This window comes from Notolepis coatsorum (genome assembly GCF_963971535.1).
Source record: "Notolepis coatsorum genome assembly, chromosome: 11".
NCBI classification, from domain to species: Eukaryota; Metazoa; Chordata; class Actinopteri; order Aulopiformes; family Paralepididae; genus Notolepis; species Notolepis coatsorum.
Genome location: NC_140175.1, coordinates 22452802 through 22471448, shown reverse-complemented (window position 1 = coordinate 22471448; position 18647 = coordinate 22452802). Strand labels below are relative to the sequence as shown.

The following is an 18647-nucleotide window of genomic DNA, read 5'->3' as shown; positions in this document are numbered from 1 at the left end:
AATGCAAACCTTTACTCAATGTAAACTTTCTTTTCTTCCAGATTAGTCCACGCAATATGAAACATAAATACAATCATTAGAACAGAAACATGTTACTGGCTGTCTTCTGCAATAAAAGAAAATATATCTTTTACAGTAGTGATAGAAAATGGTGATTCTTATGAGAGTCATTTTTTTCCCCCCAAATAAAAAAAATAATATATATCCTGAGTGCCATCTATCCATCCAGATCGTTCTGGTGTGCTTTGCCCAGTATTGGAGATATCTCGCTTTCAGACAGACACGGTTCCGATTCTGGCTCCGGTTCCGTTCTGGAGTCTCAGCACCTTGGTGCTTTCTGGCGACCCAGCCCGCGGTTACACCTATTTAAGCAGAACCAACTTTCCACCGTCGTCCGTCATCAACAGCTTCAAAGGTTCGGCACTGCATCTGCACCAGGTAGCGTGGAAGCGATTTGCAAGCGATCTCAAAATAAGATTAGATTAAAATGTATTGTATCATTATACAGCACAAGTACAATACACCATCCAACCAGAGTGCTCGTCTTCACAGCCTAGAATATGACACGCCCACTGATGTCACGGTTCAGAAGGAAAAACTAAAACATTTCGGTTCCAGCTGAGAACCAACTTTGCAGGTTCAGAATCAATGATTTTCCGTCTGAATGTGCCGGCCAGTTCAAGACGGAGTCCTGCCGGTGTGAAAGGGCTATTATTAGAGATGTCTGTCGTCACTCCAATACAACAGAATGGCACTCAGAGCGCCAAAGAAATACATTGCAAAAACTCAAAAAGCAAGGCATCTTTCCAGAAATCATGACCCGGTTACGCAAGATAATCCACAGACCTTGTGAGGAGTTTCATGTAGGAACTATTTTATACTGCATAATAATGAATGGTGTACGAGAGATTCGGTCAGGGACATTACCACTAGTCCTAGAGACCAGCAGGTTTAATGTCACCCCAGAGGAGGACAGACATTACCACTATCCCAGAGACCAGCAGGTTTAATGCCACCCCAGAGGAGGACAGACATTACCACTATCCCAGAGACCAGCAGGTTTAATGCCACCCCAGAGGAGGACAGACATCACCACTATCCCAGAGACCAGCAGGTTTAATGCCACCCCAGAGGAGGACAGACATTACCACTATCGCAGAGACCAGCAGGTTTAATGCCACCCCAGAGGAGGACAGACATTACCACTATCGCAGAGACCAGCAGGTTTAATGTCACCCCAGAGGAGGATAGACTTTGTTTGGTGTGCGAGTTAGAGGTGAAACTGAGAACGAGGTTCACTTTTTGTTTTACCGCCTTGTTCACGACGACGTAAGGGAAACACTTTTAGTCAAATGTCCTCCATTTTCTTGAGCAGGATGAATTGGAAAAACGTGTGTTGTACTTCAGGAAGGGAACCTTTTTTGTAGCAGATTTTATTCGCCAAGCAAATGTAATAATGGAACACTGCAACAGTTTGGTGTCTTATAAACCCATGAGGGTTTGTCAAGGATCAATCATCATGTGTACTTCACTAGAAAAGTTCCTACATGAAACAAGGTCTGTGGATTCTATTGAGTACACTAGTACAGTGAGACATTGCTTTTGAGTTTTTCAAGTGTATTTCTTTGGTACTTTGAGCGCCACAAACCAAGTGCCGTTCAGCTCCATTGTATTGGAGTGATGGGAAGACATGTCCAGAGCAGATATGTCCAAAACTAGGCAAACCACAGAAAAGACATGCTGTGGCCTCAACCCTTAAATCCCCGGACTCTATATCACTCTGCCCTCAGATTCATCACTACTGACTCACCACTGTGTCCTTTATGAAGGTTGGTTTGTCCTCGCTGACGGAGAAAAGCAACAAACACTGCTATTTGTTCAATTCTAAGGCTCTTATTGGTAAGCTACCTCCTTATACTACATTGTTATTGGAATGGAATGTTGGTACCCATGGAACAGGGTAAATATGCATTTAGCTGTGATGCCTCTAGCTCAGGGAATGAACTCCAGCAGTCCTTGTTGTCTTATTGTTATGATTTTATACGCTGTGTGTAAATTGTGCCAATTTCTGTATATACACTCAACATGACTGTAAATGAGGGAAACCTCAGTTGCCTTCAGAGTTTAAATAAAGGTTTGAAATTAAATTAAATATTAATTCTGAACATTTAATCAAGTTGACGTGCTTTCAAAACCTCAAAATCATCTTAGAAGAGTAGTGGTTGCAATACCTGGGATTTGACCATAGGGGGCAGTTGTTCTGGATCTCCCACCAGTACAAGGGCATTGCAATGGTGCATAATGGGGATGAGAGTTTCAGTCTCTGTGGCCTGTCCAGCCTATGATGAAGGAAACACAAAAGGAAATCAGTAATTTAAAGGAGACATTCTTTAGTCCTTTTCAACAAGTAAATATAAGTATTTGAGGTCCCCTGAAATGTCTTTTTTTTTATATGACTCTGGCGATAGCATAGCAATCTTACAGTTAAAAATGTTGCGAGGCGCCATCTTATCCACACACATTCTTTCAAGATTTCTTCACACACGTGTTATTAAAGCCCAACCTCTAGGTTAAACCCTACTGATCAATTATGGGTAGTTTACATCATTGGTATATCATTTCATTATTATTTTTTTTTTCATTTGACACCGGAAATGCCACTCTGAAAGAGTTAAAAAGGTCCACGCACGAATAACATGCACGCGCGAATCAAAAAAGCTCATCAAACGCCGACGTCACAACAGGTGCATATTAATGAGCCGAATCTAAAAGCTTATCAGACGCTAGCACCTAGCACGGCCGTGACGTCACTTCAGGAAACGTATGCCTTATGTCCGTCCGGGTCATAGTACTAGATCAATGGTGGCTCACTCGGTGCATCACAGTTAGCCTATATCTCCGCCGTCCCTGCTACACGCAGTCGGGACCACTACACTCACTGACGTTAGCCTATAGCCCGCCGTCCCTGCGGGTGGTTCTCTCCTCTTTGTGTGCCCCCGTCCCCGCGGAGGAGCTTGTGGACTCGACAACAGCGGCGGCCGCAGGGCGCCGGAGCCCGCAGCGCTAGTTAGCTCATAGCTATCGTGTAACACTAGCCTTTACGGGCTCGAGCACCCTACGGCTGCCGCCGCCGTCGCGTCCATGGGCCCCCCGGCAGGGCATCCGTGGGGACGGGGTGTACAGAGAGGAGAGAACCATTTTGGGTCGGCCGTTCATGCCGGCCAGCGAGCCGGATGTCGGGATATGTTGTTAGCACAATAGCTACCAAGCTAAGCTATGTTATCTACTAACGTTATAAACACAATATGTGTACAACGACACAATGATTTACATTATTACAAATATGGTAACGTGGTTGTGGCTTTTACAAATAGTGGTTAGCTTTAGAGATGGATGGATGGCTATAATCACGGAGCAATAGTGAGGTGAAACAGATACATTTCCATTCGGCTAGTAGTAGCAAGCATATATCTATGGTAGCAAGGCTCTCTGCCTGCCACTAGCTGTGTGACTCTCAGCGCCCCCTGGTGAGCCCCCTGTTGTCCTGCACCTGTTGTGACGATCATTTCGATTACACACGCACGTTATGAACCATTGATTAAAATATGCACGTGCGTGGTGATTGTGTTGGGCAGACAAAATTTTTGATAAAAACGCTAAAACTGGGTCAATTTCAATACTTTTTTCCCCTTCTTCATGAAAGCCACTGTTGGCCTAGTCCACATTGTTTATTGAACAAAAATACAACGTGGAGGTTGACCTTTAACTACGGTGATAGTGGCTGCAATTCAGAATGGCTCATTTCAAGAGTGAGGGTTCTTGTCACAGCTGAACTGCAGAAAAGGCACAACGCACATATTTAAAAATGTCTCAGTGTTGGGACAACCCCTCATTCTGTAAAAACAATGCAAAACACAGGAAAGGGCTATTTTCACATTCCCATTCAAATAGAATATCTCAAAAAGTAATTAATCTCTCAGCCTGTTCAATACAAAAGGTCTGCAGTGTAATTTGTCATTAGTTTGACAGAAAATCCCCTTAAATCGCCACAAGTGAAAACAAATGGCAAAGGGTGTGTGTTGAGGGGAGGAATAGTAGCACACGTCACACTAGTACCACGTGCTCCAAACATGAATGCCGCAGAAATGTTCAAGGAAAACGGATGAGGGCACTTCCAAGTAGGGATTCACCTACACCACTTAACCTCTTAACAGGGGGTGTGGCATGGGGGCTGACGCCGGGCCCCCATGCCTGTGCACGGGACGCACGCATGTCACGGCACTTTGCGAGCGTCTACCCACTCGGGCTGCATTTTTTGCCGATCATGTAATATACATGATCAAATGACCACGTCGGACTGTATACGCTCGAGAACTGACCAATCATCGCTGATGGCGAAAATGATTGGTCAGCGTTGTAGCCAACGAGTGTCCGCTTTCAACGATACCCCATGTGGGGGGGTGCGAATAGAGGAAGTAGGTGAAAGTTGATGAGAGAGAATGAGTTGTGACTCAATCTTCAGAACGCACAGAGGTGGATTGCCACAGCTTTTTTTCTTTTTGGTACACAGTTTACTAAAAACCTTTCTCAAGCTCAAATCTTTAACAGATTTTTATCAAATTTGGACCTGTGCTACATAAGACTTCAGGCTATGGAACCGCTGTGTTTTCCAGCTCATACCTCTATGCTGGAATAATGGAATCTGGCAACCACTAAAGAGAAATGTGAGTACACAAGTTCAAACCTCTGTTACTCTATTCCATTAGCACTAAAAGTGATTATCCTTTTTTGCATTATTAACTTCAGAATGTTATCTTTTAAAAGAGACCAGGCTCATACATGTGCTATAAGTATAAAGCTAAGCTTTGCAAAAAAAAAGTATGCAGTCCTCAAAATAAAATAAAATAATTGCCACTTTTCTGCCCACCCGTTAAGAGGTTAACTGCCTAGACCACATCACCCCAGTGTTAGCTTCCCTTCACTGGCTCCCAGTCCAGTACAGGATCTGTGTTTTATGTTTTTACTATGTTTTATTATAGTGCCACTTATATGTACAGCACTTTTGTGCAACTACAGTTGTTTTAAATGTGCTTTAGAAATGTATTTACTTACGTATTAGTGTTCCCAACATGTGGCAGCCTATCACAATATAGAGTGCTCAGAGAGAAATGCTTTGACATTGTTGTTTACCAAACGATTCCAGGAGTGTTGCTAGGCAGGACAGCTTGGGAGATTGGACGGTAATTATTTGGGTGACTTCTGTCTCCACCGTTATGCGAGGAGGGGCTTACATGGGCCGTTTTCAAAGCACTTTGGAACTAGACCCCTTAATAGAGAAAGGTTCAATGATTGACGTTAAATCTGTTCATCATGGTCCAAACCTCGTCCACGACGACGCAGCTGAAGGGTTCGTGGCCCAGGCCGTGGAAGGCCATGGCCAGTATACTGCTGCCGCTGGTGCTCAGCGTACAGCATATGATGTGGGCCTCCTGGAGCACCTTGGCCTGGATCTCCCTTCTCTTACTGCGACACTGTCCGAATCAGAGACAGAAACACTTTATTTACTCAATAGAATGAATCAAAAAGGAATGTACGTCTTTTCTTTATTTGATTTATTTTGGTGTTTTTCTCCCAATTTAGTCGGTATGCCAATTCCCTTCGCTTCTCTTCACCCGACGGCGAGGAGTTTCTCTGGGTGATGCCCTCCCTGCTGACCAGGCACCCTGACCAACCAGTAGCTGCCACTAATGCAACAACCAGGACTCGTACCCCACCGGCTTCCCACCCGCAAAACACTGCCAATTGTGTTTGTTGAAATGTCCGACCGAGCATTTCTTGTATGAAGGTGCTATACAAATAAAGTTATTATTATTATTATTATTACTACCGGGAATTAAACCCGGGTCTCTGCGGTGGTTAGGCGAGTGCTACAAAGACGTACCTGCTTCAGCTCGTCGCTCAGCGTCGCCCTCTCAATGAGAAGTCTGGATTTCTTCTGCACCAATTCTTGGTACTTGAAAAATCAACAGAGAATAGAAAAGATTTCAAACAGAGAATAGAAAAGATTTCAAACAAAGTAATGTAATTGGTAAATGGCTGCATTTACCAAACACGGACGGCGGAGGCAACCATGCAAGGTGCCAACCTGCTCATCGGGAGCAGTTATGGGTTAAGTCACGTGTCTTGCTCAAGGACACTTCGACACGCTGCCCGGGAATCGAACCGGCAACCTCCAGATTACCAGACGACTGCGCTACCTCCCGATCCAACGAGTAGATCGGTTGGTTTTTAGTCGACCAAGACTCTTCTGTAAAGCTTTACACACATGCATTTTGTTCGACAGTTAGTGAGAGTTAATGAGTTTGACTACATCAGCCAGTGATGTCATCAGAGGATACTGAATATTTGTGTTGTATTAATTACTGCTCAATGAAATGGTGTAGATGAATTTTTTTTTAATATGAATAATAATTACAATAAGGATGAAAAAATGCATCTCTTATCATTTCATTGAGCTGTAATTAACAATTCAGTGTAAATAAAAATGCAGTGTCCTCCGATGACATCACTCAATAACTGTCAAACTAAATTAATGTGTGCAAAACCGGCTTTTATGACAAGTCAGCAGGAAGGGTACAGCTGAGTAACAATGTTCATCAAAGTGTTGAAACTTGAGTTCTGCAGTATTGAGTGCATAGTAGTAGAGATGTGTTAGTATATTAGGAAGAGTGCAGAACAGTAAGAAGGTTAGTACTTTTTAAATGTTATTATAATGTATGTAATTTCTTCTTTATTGGATACTATATACAGTAGAGTATGACAGGAGACAGGGAGATTAGATTTAAAATATGACAGACAGTAGACTTAAGTTTATAACCTTTTTCACACCAATGAGTTATTATTTGTGTGAAAAATGTAGGATTTAAATATATATGTATATATATATAAAACAAATTTTACTTTCTATATAAACGTGCACTCTGGCTCCACGTGGGGTATCTCCCGGGCCTTTCTGTGTGGAGTTTGCATGTTCTCCCCGTGCTCGAAAGGGTGTCCCCCGCCCAAAAGAGATAAACCCAATGCAAAAACATGCAGAACAGATGGCTAACGCTGTCACGTCCCTGACGAAGACGGACAGAAGCACTCGGATTGGTCCCCGGGGCGCGGCCCACGCCTGCTCCCGGCTGCCCTTGGGGGGGGGGGGGGGAAGGACGATGGGATGGGTCAAGCGCATTTCATCACCGAACCAATGTGTGTGTGTGTTCCTGTGTGTTGCCCATCTTACATGCGTGTGTTGCTGCATGACAAACAAAGACTTCTTCTTCTAAAATGCAATAACCCATTTGGACTATGACAATACAATTGCGGACCCAGGTTTAGCATATGGTAAATGGTGATGGCTTGGAACCTACCAGTGTTGGTGGTTTGGTGTAAATTGCTGCTGCCGCTGACCAAACCCAACCCCCCCCCCCACCCCGCCGCCCCAACACACACACCAAACATGGGGTCAATAACCCGTGTTTAACCAGGGCCATTGGTGAAAAATGCTTCCAAGTTGTTTTAGACAACAGTGGAAGTGCTCTGCTGCCCTCTGCTGGTAAACAGGGTCTAGTACCTGCGGGTCCGTCTTGGGCATGATGCAGACCATGGTAGAGACCGCCTCGATTTTCTCCTCCAACTCCACTCTGTGTCTGTGGAGCTCTGGCTCTGGTTTGGACATGGTTTTTTCTGAAGAGGGTAAAAAAATTCTCACCATCACTTTTAGCAACATGTGATCTACAAATAAACTAGGAGTACAACGGATCATAAAGCTCATGGTTCGGGGAGTATCATGTTTTTAGTTCTTCTTATGCATTAGCTGAAAGCATAAGGAACACACGTTTGTCTAGTATTAATTAGGCCTACATGTTAATTGCGGACGACACAACTGTGGTAAGGCTCATTAACAACAATGATGAGTCTCACTACAGGGACGAGGTGAGCCAACTGACCACGTGGTGCGAGAACAACCACCTCATTCTCAATGTGGAGAAAACTATCGAGGTTGTTGTCGACTTCCAGAGAGCGCACACCAAGCAACCTCCACTGACCATCAACGGTGGTGGAGAGAGTGAGCAGCACCAAAGTCCTGGGTGTGCACATCACAGAGGACCTCTCCTGGAACACCAACACTGCATCACTGGCCAAGAAAGCTCCACAAACTGAGAAGAGCTGGAGCCTCAGTTCCCATCTTGTGCTCCTTCTACCGGGGCACCATCGAGAGCCTCCTGACCAGCTGCATAACCGTGTGGTACGGCGGTTGCACGGCAAGAACAGCTGAGAGGATCGTTGGTGCCCCACTCCCCTGCCTCCAGGACATTTACAACACACGCGTGGCCCACAAAGCACTCCGCATCGCAGGCGACATCACCCACTCCTCACAGTGCTTCTTCAGTCTCCTGCCCTACGAGAGGAGAATAAGGAGCCTCTGAGCTGAAAGACAGCTTCATCCATCAGGCTGTCAGGAAGCTGAAGTCTCTCCCCCCCTCTCACTCACTCCCCCACTCTGGACTAGGAACCCCCCTCACTGACACACACATCCTACAGACACACACTGCCATTTTACTAACTCACTGCCACTTTATTTTACTATGTACTACCGCTGCTAGGAATATTTGCAAAGTTCTTTTTTACCTCTTTTATTTAATTCACTCATACGATCCGTTACACCCCTAAAATAAACTGCTCAGTGAGTGTTAGTAGGTGTATTCTACACATCTGACAATATCATAACAACATTATATCATATTCATAATCATTTATACATTGTATTCTACACATGCTTTGCCTGTGATGTTAAGAAGTCAAGTCAAGTTTTGTTTTATTTGTCACATATAAGGTACATTATAGTGAAATGCTTGGTTATGTATGACCCTCCTGAGATTGTGCTTCATACAGTAAAAAAGTTAAAGAGTAAAGACCAAACACTATACAAAATATACAAAACTAAAATGTAAAAAATGCAAAAATTAGGTAGAAGAGAATAGATAGATAAAATACGGCGTAATGTATAAAAAGTGTTTAAAGTGAATGTTTAAAGTGTAAAAACTAAATAATTTCTTCCCGGGTAGGATTTCCTGGTGTGTGTGCGTCACTCACGTGTTTTTCTCTTCGTTATAGCGTCGAGACTGAAAGGCCTGATCTTCACATCCATGGTCTTTTCAAACCCGAGTCGTACCAGATTGAGTTCCCCACAGTTACCTGCACATGAAACGTTTCAACTTAAAGGAACACGCCAACATTTTGGGAAATTAGCTTACCGTCTACTCCAGAGAGAGACAAGAAGATAGATACCAGTTTCCTCTTTGTGCGTTCAGTAGAAAGCTATCTGGCTGCATGTTAGCCTAGCTTAGCACAATGAATGGAAGAGGACAGTGCCGGTTAGCCTTCGGGAGATGTGTTAGTTGGACAATGCATAGGCTACCAGTCACTGTCCGCTTCCATTCATTGTGCTAAGCTAGGCTAACGTGGAGCCAGATAGCTTTCTACTGAACGCACAGAGAGGAAACTGGTATCTATCTTCTTGTCTCTCTCTGGAAAAGACGATAAGCTTTCCCAAAATGTTGGCGTGTTCTTTTAACACAGTATAAAAGAAAACACATTACACCTTCCAAGTGCACTATACAGTTTAGGGGGGATAATTTTGTTTACATTTTTGAGGCACTTTGAACCAAACGTATGTGTTTTTAGTTACATTTACATTTAGCTGACGCTTTTACCAAAAGTTCTGTACGACAGGTCAGCAGGAAGAGTACAACTCTTTCAGCTAAGGAACAATGTTCGTCAAACAGTGTTGAACTTGGGTGCTACTACAGTCTTGAGTGCATAGTAGTAAAGACATATTTAGGGATGTCCCGATCCGATCACGTGATCGGGATCGGCGTCGATCACGTGCTTTTCAGAGGATCGGGAAAAAATACTAATAAAAATCGGCAGTCAAAAAAGAAAAAATTTATTCAACAAACATGACCATGTCCACGTCTTAAACTCATACAGAGGCCTTAGTTTTGGTTTTAAATTACATATAATATATCATCATTAATGTATTTATTGTCACACAGAGCAGAATAATTGTCCACAACAAACACATTCCCCTTTAATTTACACCGTTGCAACAAACACATTACCTTTAATTTAGACGGCTACACGCTACACGCTCCACATCACAACAACAGTACAACACGTCGCTCCCGAAACACGGTTAATATCCACTGACTTGAGCAGCTAGACTTAATGTCAGAGGTTTGGAACTAAGCATTTTAAAATAGAAAGTCAAGCCAGTTGCAATGTTTGCAAGGAGGACAGGCTGGAGGCGAAGTTTTCAGACTAACTTTTCACCTGGACGATAACGTGACTGAGGATTATCGTCGGCGTTTCAGACCAGAATGGACCATTACGTAAGTCGAACACTGAATGTATACTAATGTGCAAACATATATTGAAACTTTTAATATTTCTCATATGAAGCAGAAGCACATTTCTCAGGGTGAATGTAATAACAAAAGCCTCCGCGCTCGCGCCCCGGACTATAGGCAACCGATGGGCTTGTCTCGCTCTGCCAGTTTCTGACAAAAATGCGTCCAAATTGATTACTAATGTGAAAGATCGGATCGGAAACGATCGGATCGATAGATATTTAAAATCACATGATCGGGATCGGATCGGAAGCAAAAAAAGGCGATCGGGACATCCCTAGACATATTAGCATAGTAGGTAGTAATATAGGCACGGTCGATTATTTAGTAGCAAATTGCATGACAGTAAAAGCCGAAGGTTAGCCTAGAATGTGTTTGTAAACAGAATTGCCTGTCCTGCCTTTAAACAGTGAAATGTTACATTTTCGGGTAGCTTTCTACCTCCAGTTTACCAGGGATCTAATGTGAACGGTACCAAACCCTATTAAAGTAGGAGATTAAGCTAGTGCAAAGCCATTGCTAGCCAGTGGAGGAGAGCTGATGACAGGATTCTTCAGGGAACCTACCTGGTGGGTTGCTGCTACTCATGTTCTTGTTGTTCTTGTTTTTCTTGTGCCACCTCTCCTTTAAATCCAAGATGAGTTTCATCATCAGATTGTCGATGGCAGCGTTGGACGGAGCACATAGGAGGACACGCATACGCCGGCGGCCGGAGGGTCTGTTCAGCGTGGCTGGAGCCTTGGTGAAGTAACCCTAGCGGTTGTCAGACAGAAACACTCACGAGTTTAGATTAGATTCAAATGTATCGTCATTATACAGCACGGTTATGCAGTGCTACAATACAATGAAAAGAAGTTCAGCATCCAACCAGAGTACCGTACTTTTCGCACTATAAGCCGCACCTGAATATAAGCCGCAGCAGCTAAATTGAATGATGTGTACATATATAAGCCGCACTGGACTATAAGCCGCAGGTGTTTTAATGTTAATTACCATATGTAATTAGCATTGGGACACAATACTGTCGGAAAAATAACAAGAATTAACTCATTTACAAGTTGTATTAAGTTTAGCAAATAAGGGAACAGATAAATAACATTTCAATGCAGTCAAAAAAGCAATATTTAGATTTTTACATTTTCGGGTTTGGTCACGTCGAGTCACATATAAGCCGCACCGTTATATAAGCTGCAGGGTCGAAAAATGGGGGGAAAAGCCGCGGCTTATAGTCCGAAAAGTACGGTAGTTCAAATGTAATAGTAAAGTGCAATAATAATACACAATGTATAGGTGATTAAACTGGGTATAAAATATATAAATTAGTACTACAGAGTGTATCGGATGTATGTAGAGTTGTAATATAATATCTACAGTTTTAAGTTTAAGTAACAAATGGTCATCATACCTCTGTGATGTATGTATAGTCTGTCTCTTTAAAAAAAAAAATGCCCCGTTACCCTTCGAGAGGCTTTTTTGTCCTCTCGCCAGGCCATCATTGTAAATAAGATTTTTTTCTTAAAGTGGATGTCGCAAAACTTTCTACTCCTTAAAACGCAGATAAAACAGATGTTAGTCGTTGGCCCCCCAAACCACAGAGGCCTGTTTGAGGACATCTCCCTCAACTTTGATACTTGTCATGTATCTCAGAGCTCCACCATAAAAAACCTTGGAGTAATTCTTTATTCCTCCCTCTCATTTAATGCACATATAAAAAAAGTTCACAAAAATTGCCTTCTTCCATCTTCGTAATATCGAAAAAAATTCGCCCTATTTTAACTCTGGCCGACGCTGAAACCCTAATTCATGCATTTGTCTCATCACGTCTAGACCAGGGGTTCCCAAGTTTTCAGGCCGCGACCCCCGAAATAACGGTGTCAGAGAGCCGCGACCCCCACTATTATAAGGGTGGTATATAAAAAAAAATCTTTTTTATGTATGGTTGAAACATGCAAATGTTCACACACACACGTACTAATAAGCATTGGAGGCTTTTAACCAGGGCTGGACTGGGGAAATTATTCAGGCCAGGAAATATAGTGCGAAATATAAGCGGGGGGTCGGGTGGTCCCCCACCAGGATTTATTCTGTTACAAAGACTTAATTCCTGCATTCTGGTGCAGGAATTTATTTATTTATTTGTACCCTTTAAATGCCAGTGTGTGTGATGGCATCACAAATGTTGTAAAAAAACACAAAAAGTGAAATATTTGCAATATATCAAGTGCAAAGTAGATTTTTCTGGGGGGGATTATTACAGTCTAGCATGTGTCAATGATTAGTAACAACACTGGTTTTGATGGATTTTTTGTTTTTTCTTTGTGTGTGAGCGAGAGAGAGAGAGAGATAGTTCTCCAACTTGTGTGAGTTTAGACTGCGTTACCCTCTGTTGCAGTGATCTCCTGGTTGTTCCCCACCTAGGTTATCTAACTATCACGCTGCTGCAACTAGAAACACTGGCCTGGCCTGCTTCTAAATTCAGTGGCCTGACTGCATAAAAAAATAAAAGATTTTTTTTTTATTTTTTTTTATGAAATCAATACATTCTGGAAATCAACTGGTGACCCCCACTTTGGGAACCACTGGTCTCTAGACTACTGTAATGCACTTTTTTCAGGCCTACCTAATTCAAGCGTAAAAAATCTTCAACTTGTGCAAAATGCGGCTACATGGATACCAACTAAAACTAAAAAATTGTATCATATCACACCAGTCTTGTCCTCCTACACTGGCTTCCTATTCAAGCCAGATTTGACTTTAAAGTGCTACTCCTCCTACTTACAACATTTTAAATGGGCTCACAACATCTATCCGATCTCATCTCACGATACTCGCCTGCTCGTGCTCTGCGCTCACAAGATGCAGGGCTTCTATAGATTCCTAGGGTTAAAAAGAAATCCGCTGGCCACAAAGCCTTTGCCTACCTGTGGAATAAATTACCTGCCGTCGTCAGGGGCGCCTGCTCTGTTGAAGCTTTTAAATAGTCGCTTAAGACCCATCTTTTCTCTCTCTCTCTCCTTCAATCTACCCTGATCTCAACTGGTCGGGGACTGACCCTTAGTTTAATCCATCTAGTTTAGTTAGGATGTCTGTCGAATCATACCTGCTCTGGCTCGACCTATTCCGAGTGGTTCTCCTGCCCCCCCGGGGCAAATGGCCCTGAGCCATCGTCTTGTATCTCATCCTGTATACCTTGCTTGCAGTAGTTCTTAGTTCCATTTACTACTTATTCAATTCACAATTTTCTTATATACTTTGATTCTACTGTCACCATGTATGCATTGCTCCTATGTCCGCCCACTACAAACACGGGAACTCTCTAACCCCTGTCCCCATCTCCCTGAGTGGTTGTCTCGTAGTGTTGGCCAAGGTGGTGGTGCATGTCTCGGGGTGATGGCCAAGGTTGCAGTGACTGGTCTACCCCTACATTGGTTATGAGCACCATTGAGATCATGGATCAGCTTCATACCGTCTTCCGTCCGACCTACAAGAAGTCTAAACCATGCCTGCTCTAGTTAATTGCTGGGTTAAGTACTTCTATTCTATTCACATATATGCGTACTACATGTATCTATTCTATTCACATATATGCTTACTACATGTATCTATTGCTATATCCACGAGACGTACCTCAGAGAACAAACCCCACCATGACAAACAAGACGTACCTCAGACAACAAACCCCACCGTGACAAACGAGACGTACCTCAGAGAACAGTTGCTGCAGCAGGCCCACGATAGTCTTGCTCTTTCCCGTCCCGGGTGGTCCATGTATAACGCAAATCTTGGGCGCTCGATTTGGATTCATGACGGCAGCCACGCCACTTCTGATGCCCCTCGACTGACTCGAGTTATAGCCCTGTACAAGACGGCAAAGAGTTAGTTGTTCTACTACGTTGGGTGATGTAGTTTCAGAATCAGAAAGGTCTTCATTGCCAAGTAGTTTGCACATACAAGGAATTTGATTTGATCGTTTAGTGCAACGTTAACTCATTCTGCGCCAAACCCGACATTTCTCGGGTTTCGAATTCAACCATTGAGCGCATACCCGAGACTTCTCAGGTTTACATCCTTTGAACTTTTTCCTTTGATCCATATTCTAAACACTCGCACGGACCTGTCTGTGTCTCCCTGGCACCGCTGCCTACGTTAAAATTGCAATGACGATCGAATCACAGCTTCGTAAAAAAAATCCAGAGCCTTAGGTAGTTAATTACAAACTACATATTTCCCTAGAAACCTAGCATTTTCCTGATTGCACCTCAAAAGCCACTTCCGGGATCTTCCTGTACCATCACAGATCAAACTGTCTAACTAGGCATTTGAAAATGTTTGCTAAAAAATATCAGAAACATATTTTAGATTCAACTTTAGGTAGAAAAAGATAAAGTTGACAAGCAAACTTTCTTTTTTATGTATGCGGGAGCAGAGCACCAGTGACTGCCCACTAGCAGCTAGAGCTGTCCCTGAAGCCTGTTTTTGGGCTTCGAACTTTGTCAGGGTTTTTCGAACGGACGTTCGAACCTTCGTTTTTAATATTCTTTTAAATAAATATCCTCAAACTAAATCCTCAATTTGAATAAAGTGATTAATCTGATTAAATTAGTCAATTTTTTTTATCAAATCAACTTTCTTTAACCCTTTGGGGTGCAGTTAACTCATTCCCCGCCAACAACGAGTTTACTCATTAGTCTCGTTATTAGGCGCCAATCGTTGAACGCCAACAACGAGTATACTCGTTATTTGATCGTTATTTCTTTTATTCGATATTTTTATTCATTACAGGCACACAGACTCGGGGTTAACATGGGGAATCATCCTGAGAATGCCAAAGTGCAATACCGGCCGCATCCAGCTAGACGGCGGTATCGAGCACCCTTTGTAACCTTGTATCTTGGCCTGTGGAACGGCCAAATGTCTCTGGTTTCATTTTTCCTTGTCGAGCGAGGCGAACGGTTCTCCCGGTTCCATTGAAGCGCGTCAAATATCCCAGATCCATATGTTGTGGTGGATTATGCCGTGGACCAAATGGACATTGGATGTACCAGATGGCGATCAAACAATTGGAATATTATTTTTGGAATACTCCCAATCACAGGTAAGCACGATCTGACGTCAATTTTAGCTTGATCCTGCAATGCTTTTATACCGATCGGGCTGATAAGCGTGTTTAGAGTTTAATACGAATGCCGTTACTGACAATCAAATAATCAGAAACAACCCCCCCCCCTTTCATGCATTCATGATGGAACATAATACCTTTGATTAGATTTGATTTCGGAATAATAGCGTGTACAGGCAAGAAACGGCAACGTCTATAGTGGAATTGACGTATACGGCTATAACTCAGCATTTCGGGAATTACCCTAGACCGCTCTAAAACCATACTTATATTCACCACGGTATAACACAGGAACGTATGGATGGAATTTTTTTTTATTTTTCACATATTGAACGATAGATAGGTGATGTCAAATGGGCCATAGTATTGTATCCATAGCTATAATATAGAATATAGTTATAGCTCTACAAACAAGGTGATGCACTCCTATCTTTTAAATCGTGGCAGTGCTAGAGCGGGACCCAGTCTAATTCCCGGTGGTCAATGAGTTAACATGTTAACACCTTTCGGAGGCCCGACGGTTGAGTGCCGTTAACACATTGGGGACGAAGCACGGATATATCCGGCTTTCGAATCAATGCGTTGTGGACAGAATCACGGAGATATCCGTGGGAAGTTGTTTTGTTTTGTTCATTTATTCCATTTTAATAACCTGTTCAAGGTCTCCGAGCGGCACTGCAGATCTTCCCTACTCTATGAATTCAACAATGTGCAATACCGGCCAGATCCTCTTAGGGGCGCTATCGCGCTACTGCAATGTGCCCTGTGGGCGAACGGATCAGTCTCTTTGTTGTCTTTCAACAGAGATTTGAGTAGCACGATTCTGGATGTGCAGCCTGTAGCTTGGATTACGTTTCGAATCGCAGATTTCACCATGCAATAAGGGGATTTATCATCAGCCAATGGACATATCGATCTACCAGATGGCAATCGATAACGGGGAAATGCTCGGGGGGATCCCACCGGCTCATGGTAAGATCTTTTTCACGTAAATTATAGCCCGATCAGAGCTTGCTATGATACTCAACCAGCCGACCAGCGTATGTGGCTACTTAGACAAACACGGTTATTGGTAATCAATAATAATAAACGACGTCCCCCGCCCCCCCCCTTTCATGCATACATGCTTTGGGATCGTCCGGATCATATGCAGTTTGAGTTATTTCTGTAGCATCTGTAAAACGGAAATGCCATTGGATATAACGTTAGCAGCTATTAGCTCTATAACTAGCCTTCCAGAAAATATACTAGCCCAAATCCGCTATAAAGCTTATATTCACGGCGCTATAAAATGAGAACCTATTGATGCATTTTTTTTTCTTTAAGCCATTTTGAAGGGACGGTGTATGCACTCAATTGACAATGAGAATGGACAGATAGCAATACTATAAAGTATAGATTTAGCTGTACAAAAAGCCACACGTTTGTTTACAAAAGCTGGCCCTCAACCATTATATTAGACAGGCCCCAGTGGCCGTGAAAGTGTTAACACGTTTCTGGATCGTTATTTCTTTTATTCGCTATCTCCATTGATAATTCATCGGGCAGCCTGTGCAGGCTGTCCTGAATGGGTCTGAGATCGCAAACGGCCAATACCGCCGCCTTACGCCTTGCGGACGCTATTGCACTCCATTTGAAACGATGTGGCTAGCTCGAGTATAGTCGGGTTTTAATCGTTATTAAGAAAATCTCACTTTTTCTGTATTTTGCGTTCATCCCAATTTTGTCGTTATGCCAATTCCCTTCCTGGTCGTTGCGCGCATTGTCCCACTGTCGGCCTAGGGAGGGTGTAGAACTACCACATGCCTCCTCCGATACATGTGGAGTCAGCCAGCCAGCCGCTTCTTTTCACCTGACAGCGAGGAATCTCACTGGGGGAATGTAACGCGTGTGGAGGTTCACGCTATTTCCCCCCGATCCCCTCCCTGCTGAACAGGCGCCCCGACCGACCAGTAGGAACCGCAGTTTACAACCAGGACTCAGTATACCCCACCGGCTTCCCACCCGCTAACACTGCCAATTGTGTTAGTAGGGACGACTGACCAAGCCGGAGGTACCGCTGACAGATGGATTAGATCCCAGAGTCTCTGTGGTGGTAGGCGAGTGCATTCTCCACTGCGCTACCCAGCCGCCCTATCTCGTACATTTAAACCATAAAACAAACACAAATTTGTAATAACAAATAGCTCAAGAAAATGGTTTTGTTCAAGAAGGGACAGAATGAAGCAAAGCTTATCTGGTCCTGCCCCTTCCTTACAATATCATATTAACACTTTCACTGCCACACACGCGATATCTCAGGTTTATTAATATGTGGTTGAAAGCCACTCACGAGATTTCTCTGAATCTTTTTATTTTTTAGCGATCTGAAATCATATTGCATCACGCAAGCCTACCCGAGTATACCCGAGCGGCGCCGGCGATCATATGTGGAAAAAAGCGCCCCCTATCGTCTCCCAGATGACATAAGGGATTTTGGAATGGACTCAATGAAAATGGGGAATGGGGGGAAAAAAACGGTACTCCACATTTTCCAGTCCACTGATCCAGCCGGGGTTACCAGAGTTCATTCTGGAGCCTCTGAGCCCCGCTGATCATGGAGTTCTACTGTATCGCGTTGGATCCATACATTTATCGATTTTTTCGAATGGTGATCAGGAATTGGAATATACCAGTTGGATACCATCTGATGTCAGGTAAGGAATCTATGTTATCAGTGTTAGGATAATCAGACTAATTTCGATGAAGATATAAGCTGTTTTGTGAAATGGGCTCTTTCGGTTTCACTGTAAAAGTCCCAAGAGGAAATGAAAACGGCGATTATCCGTGCGCGGCGCGAATGTGCTTGCGTGCACGTATAATATTGATCATCTAGCGTTTATTTGAAAACGATTCATAAATAGGCCGACGAATATCAGCGTTCTGGAATATTCCAGTAAAAGACGATTTTCATAGAATGGTCCAGAATTAACTGTTTTTTATTTCAAAACGGGTGCTTTTCAAAATGCTCTGAAACGGAAATGAAGCGATAAAAAACCAATCTGCCTTGACAGCACTGACTGGAAAATAGTCTT

General features: G+C 43.3%; 1 protein-coding gene across 2 annotated transcripts in view; it reads right to left on the bottom strand.

Moving 5' to 3' along the window:
- The window catches only part of setx (senataxin), a 139158-nt gene that overhangs the window by 28042 nt on the left and 92469 nt on the right, over window positions 1–18647 (bottom strand). For both annotated transcript variants that reach the window (XM_084325202.1, XM_084325203.1), the window contains 7 exons: window positions 14158–14310; window positions 11021–11207; window positions 9139–9240; window positions 7616–7728; window positions 5942–6013; window positions 5382–5531; window positions 2232–2339 (listed from right to left, as the gene is read on the bottom strand). In XM_084325202.1, the coding sequence (XP_084181328.1) occupies window positions 2232–2339; window positions 5382–5531; window positions 5942–6013; window positions 7616–7728; window positions 9139–9240; window positions 11021–11207; window positions 14158–14310 (885 nt within the window). The remainder of the gene's footprint in view (window positions 1–2231; window positions 2340–5381; window positions 5532–5941; window positions 6014–7615; window positions 7729–9138; window positions 9241–11020; window positions 11208–14157; window positions 14311–18647) is intronic.